The 13,418-nt window shown below is 42.5% G+C and overlaps 1 protein-coding gene across 2 annotated transcripts in view; it reads right to left on the bottom strand.

Annotated features, from left to right (window-relative positions):
* Positions 1 to 209: 209 nt before the first annotated feature.
* The window catches only part of LOC131139681 (zgc:158482), a 35,767-nt gene continuing 22,558 nt past the window's right edge, over positions 210 to 13,418 (bottom strand). Inside the window, exons 1-10 of one of the 2 annotated variants that reach the window (XM_058089498.2) lie at positions 12,081 to 12,641; positions 10,139 to 10,348; positions 9,898 to 10,056; positions 6,689 to 6,813; positions 4,216 to 4,410; positions 4,050 to 4,140; positions 3,781 to 3,979; positions 2,848 to 2,945; positions 2,631 to 2,761; positions 210 to 1,944 (exon numbers count right to left, since the gene is read on the bottom strand). In XM_058089498.2, coding sequence (XP_057945481.2) covers positions 1,768 to 1,944; positions 2,631 to 2,761; positions 2,848 to 2,945; positions 3,781 to 3,979; positions 4,050 to 4,140; positions 4,216 to 4,410; positions 6,689 to 6,813; positions 9,898 to 10,056; positions 10,139 to 10,348; positions 12,081 to 12,561 — 1,866 coding nt within the window. In that variant the 5' untranslated portion in view covers positions 12,562 to 12,641 and the 3' untranslated portion in view covers positions 210 to 1,767. Of the gene's footprint in view, positions 1,945 to 2,630; positions 2,762 to 2,847; positions 2,946 to 3,780; positions 3,980 to 4,049; positions 4,141 to 4,215; positions 4,411 to 6,688; positions 6,814 to 9,897; positions 10,057 to 10,138; positions 10,349 to 12,080; positions 12,642 to 13,418 lie in introns of those variants that run through there. The other variant, XM_078795777.1, reaches the window with a different exon arrangement.

Here is a 13,418-nt window from a genome sequence, read left to right as displayed (position 1 = left end):
CATGTGGGAGGAAACTGGAGTACCCGGTGAAAACCCACAGGGAGAACATGCAAACTCTACACAGAGATGCTTGAGCGGGGACTCTAACCCGGGTCGCCTAGCTGTGTGGCCTGCCTGCTAACCCTTTGGTCACTGCCGGTGCTAGTCTTACAATAGTACCAAAACCGGTCTTTTTCTGCTCCAGCATGAACCATGTCCTCATGCACAAATCATGGTTCATTAGATGTGTGGATGGACATCAAACACATTTGACATGACCAAGAACAGTGATGGTAATGGTCAGAGGTCACAAATGTTCTTGCAGAAAGTCTTCCCAATGGAATGGAAGCTAAGAGGTGTCTCGTTCCGTAATTTTCACATCCCGTAGGTATGATGGACAGGTGTCCAGATATTTTGTCCAAAAAATAAAGCTAAAGCTGCTTCAAAACCATCCCAGCAAAGAATTTCAAAGCAACAAACAGGGGTCAGAGATGAAGACTCTATTGTGAGTGTTTGTCTCCACCTTGTGGATTTTTGGAAACATTACTTCAATCTACAATAAAATGAACACATCTTCCAAATAATTCATTGACCAAGGCCAGAAAAATGCTACGTATTTATTTAGTCACATGCCTCCATAGTAACATACATGTATATTCTAAAGGTTATGCCTTACCTGTATATATATATTTACAGGTAGCACAGAACACCAATATAGCCATCCCATAGTATGTTCTCAAAAATATCTGATTACACCATTTATTCATATATGCTGTGTTGGTTTTCAGTCCTTAGACAAGACCAACAGATTTAGCAGATTTATCAAAACAATATGGAATCACATTTTTTTCAAGTAAATAATTACTGATATGAGGAAGTGTTTCCCCCCCTTCTTGATTTCTTTGGTTTAGCATTTTTGTCAAGCTTAAATGTTTCAGATATCACATTTTGATGTAAGTAAATAACAACAGTTGTTAGTGGTTAGCGCACTGTGCAGGTGTACCTAATGTTGTGGCCAGTCAATGCAGGTTACTACCACCACTATCTGTGTACTGCCATCTGAAAAGTAACTAAATTCTTACAGTATAATGTAGGTACCATGTCTGTTCTATGATGGCTTCCTGGAATAAGACAAAAAATTAATTTCAAGGGGGCTGCACGGCGGTCGAGTGGTTAGCGCGCAGACCTCACAGCTAGGAGACCCGAGTTCAGTTCCACCCTCAGCCATGTCTGTGTGGAGTTTGCATGTTCTCCCCGTGCATGCGTGGGTTTTCTCCGGGTACTCCGGTTTCCTCCAACATTCCAAAATCATGCTAGGTTAATTGGCGACTCCAAATTGTCCATAGGTATGAATGTGAGTGTGAATGGTTGTTTGTCAATTTGTGCCCTGTGATTAGCTGCTTTGGGCCACCTTTAGCAGCTACAACTGCAATCAAGTGTTTGCAATAACTTGCAATGAGACGCTCATGGCGCTGTGGATTAATTTTGTCTCACTCAAATATAAGACAAATATTTTTAAAAAAAGAAATCAGGGAGGGGGCAAACACCTTTTCACACCACTATAAGTGTACATGATAACTCGCAGGTAGCTGATACAGTATATACAATGTATTGCTTCCTCAATAAGTCATCTCATGTCCATTTACTGCTTTTAAAAATGTATGCCGCTACATTGTTTCACATCACTGGTCGTTAAAAGGCAAGTAAGCATCCCTGAGGTGGATATTGAACGGAAGCACCTCTGCAGTAACACTGCGAAAGCCCAACACAGGCACACAGACGACTTGTTTATAGTTTCATTATTCCTGATATGATGGAGGTGTGAATTTGAGGTGTGAGAGGCATATAACTCTTGTGGACATCATCAAGGATGTACAAGGGGTCCTGGATGCGTCCTGGATCAAAACTCTCCTCCACCAACTTCACTTTCAATTGCTTGAAGGTCGCCGTCAACTCCACCACATCCTATAAAGACAGAGAATTACTCAGCAGTTTTTGGGTGTTCTAACCACGAGGTCACCAATGCTGCCATCAGGCTGTATTTCTATTCTTGTCTTATGTCAAAAATTTGCATAATTTGACGGACATTAAATAAAGTGGGGGCGGCACGGCGGTCTAGTGGTTAGCGTGCAGACCTCACAGCTAGGAGACCAGGGTTCAATTCCACCCTCGGCCATTTCTGTGTGGAGTTTGCATGTTCTCCCCGTGCATACGTGGGTTTTCTCCGGGTACTCCGGTTTCCTCCCACATTCCAAAAACATGCTAGGTTAATTGGTGACTCCAAATTGTCCATAGGTATGAATGTGAGTGTGAATGGTTGTTTGTCTATATGTGCCCTGTGATTGGCTGGCGACCAGTCCAGGGTGTACCCTGACTCTCGCCCAAAAACAGCTGGGATAGGCTCCAGCACCCTCGTGAGGAAAAAGCGGTAGAAAATGAATAAATGAATGAATAAATAAAACGGTTGAACAATTCATTCCCTCACAAAAAAACATACCAATATGACTTTTGGCTTGATTAAGTATTTCTTGCAGTTCTTCAGACAAGAATGACAACACATACTAAGCGGTCATGGGTTCAATCCTCAATCCCATTGCTTTAGTTAAGCCAACTTTCAAATAGATATTGTAAAGTTAATAACTGAACCGTACCTTTATCCTAATGAAACGTGGCCTGGCATATGCTGGTAGGTAGCTAACCACATGATTATAGATTTTCCTTCCATCAAATTGTGCATCTTTCTCCATGGTAACAGCAGCCATTCCTATGCGCCCCTCATGCCCTAGACAAGATAGACATCATGGACAGAAAATCTCTTATAAAAATGGAAAGTACATTTCATCACATGTATTTTATTTTACCCAGTACCTGGCACTTGGACCCCATACACATTGGCTTCTTTGAGACAATCACACAATGTCAGGATGTCAGAAACTTCAGTTGTAGCCACATTTTCACCTTTCCACCTGTAGTTTGATAAAAGTTATAACTCGTAATCACTATTTTTAATGGGCAGCCAACAATGTCATGACTTAGTTGTGGTAATACCTTTGATAGCAATGTTGAATGCAGTCAAAAACAGCACTTTGTTGTCATTATTAGTATAATCAGTGCACTATTACTGTTATCGTCTCATCCCTTTATCCTGTAACTTTGGGTGAGAGGCGGGGTACACCCTGGACTGGTTGCCAGCCAATCACAGGGCACATATAGACAAACAACCATTCACACTCACATTCATACTTATGGATAATTTGGAGTCACCAATTAACCTAACATGTTTTTGGAGTGCACGGGGCGAACTAGCCAACTCCACACATGGATGGAGATGACAAGTGGAGATTGGAACCCAGATCTTCCCGATCATACTAACATGCTAACTACTCGTCAACCGTGCAGCCTATTTTTGTAGCTATGGCATAAAAAAAAAAACTGTTTATGATCATGTAATTACGGTTTTTAACATTATTAGAGTCATCTAGACATAAAATAACACCTATAAAGTCATACTGACTTTTGATTAAGGGCACGGACCTGATAAGACTTCACAAAAAGTGTATAGTGGGGGTCTCATACGCACAACATATAACAGGTGAGTAAACACACATATGTCAACTGGAACTACAGGCAATAATAAACAACTATTAACTCTTAACATGTAACTTTAGCAACTTTAACAAAACAATTACTGCAAAGCCGGAAGAACTATCACCAACAGGATTGATGCCTTTTATTATGTCTAAAATTGACTTTGAGAGCCCTCATATAAAGTGTATTATTTAGTAAAATATCATGCTGTACCTGAATGTGTCACCAACACGATCCTGAAAGTAAATAAAATTGTCTTGGTCCAATCTCATTAGGTCTCCGCTGTTGAAATAAAGATCTCCCTTTTTGAAAACGTTGCGGAGTCTTTTCTTTTCAGTTTGCTCTTCATTCTGGGCATAGCCGACAAAAGGAGCAATGTCGGTAATCTTTGACACCAGCAGTCCCGTCTCCCCTTCAAACAAAGAGCATGATAGCATGTAGCACACTGCTGATTCTGAAGGTAACGTTGACAGATTCTTCACCTTTGAGTGCCTCAATACAGAAACCGTTAGCATCTCGAATCGGTTCATCCCTCTCTGTGTCGTACTTGATGAAACTGTAAGGAAATATTTTCTACAGGAAGGACAATAAATACATACTGTGTATTAAAGCCATCATAGAGACATCACAGTATTGTTGTTCTCTTACCCTGTAGAGGAAGTTGACTCTCCCGATGGCTCCAATTTTTCCTGCATAGTTGACAAATCCTACATTTCCCTCAGTGGAGGCATAAAACTCTTTGACCTGAATGTTGCCAAAGCGGTTCAGAAACTCCCGCCATATTTCTGCTCGGATTCCGTTTCCAATAGCCAATCTGACTTTATGGTCCTTGTCATTTTCTCTCTGTATTTTATAGGATGGAAAAATAGAACAGTGATTTAGTAACAAGGTACTTCAACCTCTTGATGTGACATTTGACCTTAGGCATCTCTACACATGGATCAGATGTCCATAAATCATTCATTCATTCATTCATTTTCTACCGCTTATCCTCACAAGGGTCACGGGGGTGCTGGAGCCTATCCCAGCTGTCTTCAGGCGAGAGGCGGGGTACACCCTGGACTGGTCGCCAGCCAGGGCATCACAGGGCACATATAGACAAACAACCATTCACACTCACATTCATACCTATGGACAATTTGGAGTCACCAATTAACCTAGCATGTTTTTGGAATGTGGGAGGAAACCAGAGTACCCGGAGAAAACCCACGCATGCACAAGGAGAACATGCAAACTCCACACAGAGATGGCCGAGGGTGGAATTGAACCCTGGTCTCCTAGCTGTGAGGTCTGCGCGCTAACCACTAGATCACCGTGCAGCCTCCATAAAACATTCATTCCTTCATTTTCTACCGCTTTTTCCTCACGAGGTGCTGGAGCCTATCCCAGCTGTCTTCAGGCGAGAGGCGGAGTAAACCCTGGACTGGTCGCCAGCCAGGGCATCACAGGGCACATATAGACAAACAACCATTCACACTCACATTCATACCTATGGACAATTTGGAGTCGCCAATTAACCTAGCATGTTTTTGGAATGTGGGAGGAAACCGGAGTACCTGGAGAAAACCCACGCATGCACGGGGAGAACATGCAAACTCCACACAGAGATGGCCGAGGGTGGAATTGAACCCTGGTCTCCTAGCTGTGAGGTCTGCGCGCTAACCACTAGATCACCGTGCAGCCTCCATAAAACATTCATTCAATCATTTTCTACCGCTTTTTCCTCACGAGGTGCTGGAGCCTATCCCAGCTGTCTTCAGGCGAGAGGCGGGGTACACCCTGGACTGGTCGCCAGCCAGGGCATCACAGGGCACATATAGACAAACAACCATTCACACTCACATTCATACCTATGGACAATTTGGAGTCGCCAATTAACCTAGCATGTTTTTGGAATGTGGGAGGAAACCGGAGTACCCGGAGAAAACCCACGCATGCACGGGGAGAACATGCAAACTCCACACAGAGATAGCCGAGGGTGGAATTGAACCCTGGTCTCCTAGCTGTGAGGTCTGTCCGCTAACCACTATACCGCCGTGCCGCCCTTGTTTAAACATGAGAATATTTGTTATCATGGTCATTTTTTCATGTAAATTGAGGGATCAAAAGCAGTATCGGCCACAAATATCGATCCAAGCAAAATCGGCCGTCGGCTAAGAGTGATGGAAAAAAATCGGTATCGGCATCCGCCCCAAAAAAAACATATCGGTCGATCCCTATTATGCACTCATTTTTATCTTTGACATAGGATATCACTCGACAACTAGACATAAATAATCAAGGAACACAAACTTTTACATAGGGGGCCAAATCCAGTGTATATCTCACAACTTGGTGAGGGAGACCATACAGCATGTGTGTGTGAGCACTAAGCTTGCCAGCAGAAATGATTTGTTGTTACTGTCGATTCCACGTGAAATACACACAAAATACTGTATAGCATGTGACCCAGACATTCCTTTACAGATATGGCTGCCAAGTTACTTGATATGGTCTACCAGGGTGAAGGGCAGCATCTATTCCTAGTGGTGAGCAGATACAACTGATACAGGGTCATGCGGTAAACTGAAGCCCCATCGCATATGACGTAATTAGATACTCTGAATGGCCATGCATTGACAACTCCCAGTATGCTTAAATACAGTCAATTCATCTCAGTGAGATCAAATAACGATAGTATGATCCCGAAAACGTTATGCTATTGTACAAACAGCTGATACTCCCATCATGTATCCGTAAGGATTCATACCGTTCAACCCCCCGCTGATTCTGACGCAGAAGACCGGAACCTGATAGGGCAGATTTAACGATTTCTATTTTGGTAAGCCAGCTGTGATGCACCCCGGGAGTGGGAATGTGCAGATTTGGAAATTTATCTCCAGCTAGATCTGTGGAAAACGCCGCTTGGTACGGTCAGTTCTCAGTATTGTATGTGTGTGTGGGTGCAGGCGTCTTGAATGGAGAGGCGGTACAGTACTTCAAGCGGAGCGGAGGCAGGGTGCCCACAAACTCTGCCAATGAAATACCGGGTGTCAGTTTACTACTTACACTAAGTATGAGACGTTCAACGTTTGCTAGTTAGCAGGATTATACAAAACGTATACTACATCCATTTTTATACCTTTGGTGTGCTACACAGGTAGCGCATCACTTCTCCGATGTACTGCACCACAGTCACATTGTGTTTCCGGCAGTCATCCCAGAATTGAGAGGCCGAAAATTTCTTCTTCAGAATGATTGTAGACCCTACAAAAAACATACCATAAAATGTTAAACAATTCATTTTATTGATGTTTACCTATTTGAAATCCAACACCACCTATTTGTAAAATTAAATAATTTAAAAAAATCCAAAAATTGTTAACTATAGTGATGGAAATGGTAATATTAATGATGATTATAATGATGGTAATAATGATAATGACAATAATAATATTACAATGAGGGCGGAACAGCGGTCGAGTGGTTAGCGCGCAGACCTCACAGCTAGGAAGACCAGGGTTCGATTCCACCCTCGGCCATCTCTGTGTGGAGTTTGCATGTTCTCCCCGTGCATGTGTGGGTTTTCTCCGGGTACTCCGGTTTCCTCCCACATTCCAAAAACATGCTAGGTTAATTGACAACTCCAATTGTCCATAGGTATGAATGTGAGTGTGAATGGTTGTTTGTCTATATGTGCCCTGTGATTGGCTGGCGACCAGTCCAGGGTGTACCCCGCCTCTGGCCTGAAGACAGCTGGGATAGGCTCCAGCACCCCCGCGACCCTCGTGAGGAAAAAGCGGTAGAAAATGAATGAATGAATATTACAATGATAATAATAACAGGGGAAAACAAGACAGTGGCATGAACATGATTATATCTTGCAAAAAGGGGTAGACATTTATAAGCTTTTGCTTCAGTCTACTCCTTTTGGGCTTGTGATCAGAAAGCTGAATACAAATGTAAATAATGGAAAGTTATATTTTGATTGATGTAAGAAATGCACTGTAATGTTTCATATATTTGCCCAAATAAAAAAAAACATATGTGCCACTAACTTGTACTTTCATGACAGTTTCACGTGTTATAGTATTACTATTTATAGATATAGTAACCCATCCCTGACAACAAAACCTTGCCCTCCGCCTTGCCATCACATGTCCCTGCTTAGTCTCTAATGTGTATTATGTATATTGTGTATTATACAACTGTAATAAAGCAATAATAATAAAAGACGGAATGCACACTGTAAAGTCAGCTGTGTATATTCTTCACGCGGAGCTGCATTACTAAAATACAGTATATGGGTGCATAACCAATATTGGTCCCCCCCCCCGCCCCCCAAAAATTGTTTGGAAATATTGAAAAACTAAAAAAGTGGGTCACGCAGTCCACACAGCTAGGAGACCTGGGTTCGATTCCCTCCTCAGGCATCTCTGTGAGTGACTTTTCTCCGGGTACTCTTGTTTCCTCCCACATTCCAAAAACATGCTAGGTTAATCGGTGACTCCAAATTGTCCATAGGTATGAATGTGAGTGTGAATGGTTGTTTGTCTATATGTGCCTTGTGATTGGCTGGCGACCAGTCCAGGGTGTACCCCGCCTCTCCCCCAAACACAGCTGGGATAGGCTCCAGCACACCCCTGCGAGTGATCCTAGTGAGGATAAGCGGCATAGAAAATAGCTGCATGGATGTTTGTACTCCTCTACAATAACAGCCTGAACTTTAGCCTATTTAGGGGAGAAAAGAAAAGCTTTTTGAAGGTCGAGATAATCCGGTCATGATGGGCTGGGCTCTGTTCAGATTATTTGTTCTCTGTGACAAAAGAACCCTTCATTTGAGTTCCTAGTAGCCGGAAACCCCTCACTTTTGTAAGGTGTGTCAGTACAAAAGGTTTTACAAGCTTCGAGTTGAAAAAGTCTGGTGTATTTCTGAGCCAAAAATGGAGTTGAAGAATTTAGGGACATTACATTTTAAGACAGCAAGAGTTCAGTAATTACAGTAAAAAAAAAAAAAAAAACTGGACCTCGATCTGCTACACGTTATTCACTCTTTGGCATTCATCACTTCTGAGAATTTAAATATTTAAACAATATAGGCCCAAAAATATGTCTAAAAAAGGACTTTATTTCCATTGGGATGTATGGTTTTTACTTGTCAGGTGGGTGGACACGTTTCCTTTTGTTCCAAATGTAGTTTTGTCTAGCATTATGTCGATTTGATTTGCGCAATAGTTGTGACTGAGGTATCATAAGTGTATGGTCTTTGTGCCATTATTTGGTGTTCCTCGCCAAAGAACACAGCTGCTTGTCTCTTCTGAGGTCGACGGTGGGTGTGATTCTGCGTAAGGAATGCGGTACACAAGGATTTTACAAACAAGGGCTGAATTTAAACAGGGTACAAGTAAGTAACCCAATTACCCAAATCAGACACTTGAAGGAGAATTTCAATTTCACATTTGAAGGGTGATCTATGTAATTTTTGACTTTGTGGATTATTTCTTTGCTTTCTATTATGACGGGTGGTTATGAAATGTAAGTCTGCAGAGGAGTGATCACAATACCATCGGACTGTGCATGTGTGCATCTAAAATGTAACTGGCAAGGAGCACTCAGTGGCCTATAATGCAAGCATCAAGTGCCTGTTTGTGTTCTTCAGCATTCCATGACGCGTCAAACTACCTTTAAGTAGAAGAGTTCTAATGGATATAGAACCAGTCCATCCTCACTAGGGTTACTAGGGTGCTGGAGCCTATCCCAGCTGTCTTGGGGCGAGAGGCGGGGTACACCCTGGACTGATCGCCAGCCAATCACAGGGCATATATAGACAAACAACCATTCACACTCACATTCATACCTATGGACAATTTGGAGTCACCTATTAACCTAGCATGGTTTTGGAATGTGGGAGGAAGAATCAAACCCAGGTCTTCCTGATCTCCTGACTGTGTGGGCTACAGGCTAACCACTTGTCCACCGTGCAGCTGATAATAATAATAATAATGATACATTTTATTTGTATAGCGCTTTTCAAAATACTCAAAGACACTTTACAGAAGAATGGAGTTGAATAATAGCAAGTCAACAGAGTAGAAGACACACCAAAATACAACATTCATTCGTTAATACAGAGTTAAAACATGAGAAAAAGCAAGGCGTGGCACAGCAGTCAGGTATAAAAAGTTAGATATTAAAAACAGATTTAAAGAGGTGGGTTTTTAGTTGTTTTTTTAAAAACTGGGAAGGTCGGAGCAAGCAAAGAGTTCCAGAGGTTGGGGGCAGCGATGGAGAAGGCTCTGTCTCCCCAGGTTAGTAGGTAGTAGATAGGTAGTCAATAAGCGTAAATCTTACCTGTCTCAATGGAGCCAATAAAGCCTATCATGAATCCTGCTGTGTGGTACAAAGGCAGGTTCAAATAGATGACGTCACTCGAAGAAACACCATTTGAAGCTAAAACAGCCAAAGCTATTAGGAGGCGGTTCTGATTGACCACTGCTGCTTTGGGCAGGCCTGAAACACAGTAAAAACACAAAAAACACATTAGCTTGATTTAAAGAATGGATTAATGATACTAAAGAACACATTCAAATACCTGTGGTCCCAGACGTATAAATATAAACGGCAGGACTTTTGAATGTGATGTTTGATCTGAGCGAGTGAGGAAGGGCAGCTTCTGATGCTTGGTCCACTTTATCAGAAAAGCTCTCAATTCCAGGCGTGTCACAGCTTTGGACCATCAGCAGCACGACGACACCCTGCTCTCTAAGAGAGGGCAAAACATCCTCTATCGCTTCTTTCAGCTCTGCAGGACATATACACACAGGCACTCACAAATGTGTACAGTTTGGGTTCATGTTGATATGAAGTGCAATTTTGTGTTTTCAGTCTGTACTAAAAACACCAAATGCACTATTTTTTTTAAAACGTGGACAAGGATTAAAATAATTTCTGTATGTAACTTGCAGATGAACGTGAATTGCTTTCCATTTCACAATGGCAAGCTGGATTTTGCAAAAATAGATGAAAGCTTCATTGGTCAGGGCAACACTTCTTTGACTTCACCAAGCTGACCTTAGCCTGAAGCTCAGGTTGACTTTTAAAAAATCAATACAAACACAGAAAACACCTGAAAAGGTCAAAGTGACCCGGAAATCACAATCTCACTATTAATTTTCTCACTATTAATGTGTGTGAAGGAGCGATATCGCAGATCCTTTCTTCCTGCAGCTGTCAGGCTGTACAACCAGCACTGCTCCCAATACTTCTACACCACTATGTACATCTCTGCAATACTTTGTTTCTTACATTCAGTATAGTTACTCCAGACTCCATTCACTGTGCAATATCTGATCAACCTCCATGTGCAATATTCATTCATTCATTCATTTTCTACCGCTTATCCTCACGAGGGTCGCAGCTGTCCCTTTCCCAGCTGTCTTCGGGCGAGAGGCGGGGTACACCCTGGACTGGTCGCCAGCCAATCACAGGACACATATAGACAAACAACCATTCACACTCACATTCATACCTATGGACAATTTGGAGTCGCCAATTAACCTAGCATGTTTTTGGAATGTGGGAGGAAACCGGAGTACCCGGAGAAAACCCACGCATGCACGGGGAGAACATGCAAACTCCACACAGAGATGGCCGAGGGTGGAATTGAACCCTGGTCTCCTAGCTGTAAGGTCTGCGCGTTGTGCCACCCACGTGCAATATTGAAGCTCTAAATGCACTATATGGAGTTCTATGTGAAGTATTTCTATAATGCCTCATATTAACTCACTAGCTAGATCTCAGACTGGTCATATAGTATCTCATCTCGTTTCATATTATCATGCATACTGTATTTGTATATAACTGGGTAAAACTGTTGATTTTGTTAATACTTGGGTTGTTTATATTGTTTATTTTTCTATATTGTGTATTTTGTACTGCTTAACTGATTCTGTACTCTTTTATACTTACTACTATACTGTACTCGCATATCTTATCTTAATTTCTAGAATATACAGTATTTTTTACTAGACTGCTAACTAGGCTAGCTATAATCAAAGAGCAAATCAGTACAAATTCATCCATTTTTATTGATATTATTATATTATATTATATTAAGGCGGCACGGCGGTTGAGTGGTTAGTGTGTAGACCTCACAGCTAGGGGGACCAGGGTTCTCTGTGTGGAGTTTGCATGTTCTCCCCGTGCATCCGTGGGTTTTCTCCGGGTACTCCGGTTTCCTCCCACATTCCAAAAACATGCTAGGTTAATTGGTGACTCCAAATTGTCCATAGGTACGAATGTGAGTGTGAATGGTTGTTTGTCTATATGTGCCCTGTGATTGGCCGTCGACCAGTCCAGGGTGTACCCTGCCTCTCGCCCGAAGACAGCTGGGATAGGCTCCAGCTGTCTTCGTGAGGAAAAAGCGGTAGAAAATGAATGAATGAATGAATGTATTTCTTGGGTTCAAGTAATCCGGTAGCAGCAAGGGAATAATACAGTGGAAGAGCCTCCAGCCATGTTGGAAAGATGCATACCTGAAGCTGCAATGAGCACCTTGGCCTTGCAGCAGTTGAAACAGTGCAGCAGAGACTTGGTGCGAATGTTGTGATTGAGCATAGCCACGGGGGAGCCCAGCTTAGCCAAGGCCAGCCAGGTAAACATGTAGGCGGGCTCGTTGGCCATGAACAAGGCCACGGTGTCCCCGGCTGTGTAGCTGGGGTGAGCATTGAGCGCGTTGGCTATCTTGTTGCTTTTCTTATCCGTCGACGCGTACGTATAACTCTCATTGTTATACACCACGAAAACTTTGTTGGGATGATCGGCGGTCTGCTCCAAAAAGCGGTCCAAAGCGAAGAAGAAGGGTCTCCTTCTGCGCCTCGACAGGAACCTCAGAAGAATCCTCAAAAGATCCCCGAAATTCAACAAATCTGCCCAAAGATAAGGAAAAAGCGTTTTGACACTGAATGCTATGAAGAGGCAAGTTGCAATAAAAGTTGAAATCAAGTACATCCACATGTTGTTGGATTGTTAAAATCCGCTAAAGGCTGCAAAAATGTGCCTCGCCCTACTGCGAAGCGGGGAATGTGGTAAATAAGGTTTTTGCCCAGAGGAGGGGAGGCGGGGCCTTTCCTCTGTAGGACCTTTAAGGGCATTCAACAGGTCAAATATCGGGATAATGGGCACTGATGCAATTAAAACACTGACTGCTTTACATTGGTTTTCAGGCACCTAACCTTGTAGAGCAGGGGTCTCAAACATGCGACCCGCGGGCCAAATGTGGCCCGCAGGACACTAGTTTGAGGCCCCCGCCTTGATATGAAAGTTTAATGTTAGTGCGGCCCACGCAAGTTTGATATGGATGCTGTATGGTATCATGTACCCAGAAAAAATTATTAAGTTTGATTAATGTTCATGTTAAAGGTTAAATAACTGTTATCCTCCCTATCCGTGTGGAAGTGGTAAGTTTTTGGCTTTTTAAGTTTAAAGGAAATAACTTGGAGGCTACCGTTTAGGTCGCTAGCTCTCTAGTTTGCGAGTTAGCATGTGTCTCAAGACCCTGCAGTTGCGCAATATGTTATAAATAAAAATAGTATAAATGTGACTATAGTCCCAGGTGATACCATACATCTCATGTATGCATGATTTTACAACATGCTGTGGAAGGAGCAACTGGAATTTAAAAAAGCAACTAGTTTTCCTTGTATGTGCTGTAAGCGGTAGAGGTCTCGCCATATGTCCCTGTTCCAGCCTAGCTCATTAGTAGCACCAATTGTTATAACTTTATAAAAAATTAAAAAAGCAATTTCAATTAGCCTTGAAACCCTGCAGGGTTCGCCCTTTCCTTTGTTTCCGTTCCTACTTGACTGCTTTAG

This window comes from Doryrhamphus excisus, linkage group LG13 (assembly GCF_037039965.1).
Source record: "Doryrhamphus excisus strain RoL-2023G ecotype Guam linkage group LG13, RoL_Dexc_Guam_v1.1, whole genome shotgun sequence".
Classification (NCBI taxonomy): domain Eukaryota; kingdom Metazoa; phylum Chordata; class Actinopteri; order Syngnathiformes; family Syngnathidae; genus Doryrhamphus; species Doryrhamphus excisus.
Note: the sequence above shows the minus strand (reverse complement) of the source record. Positions and strands in the feature narration are given on the sequence as shown.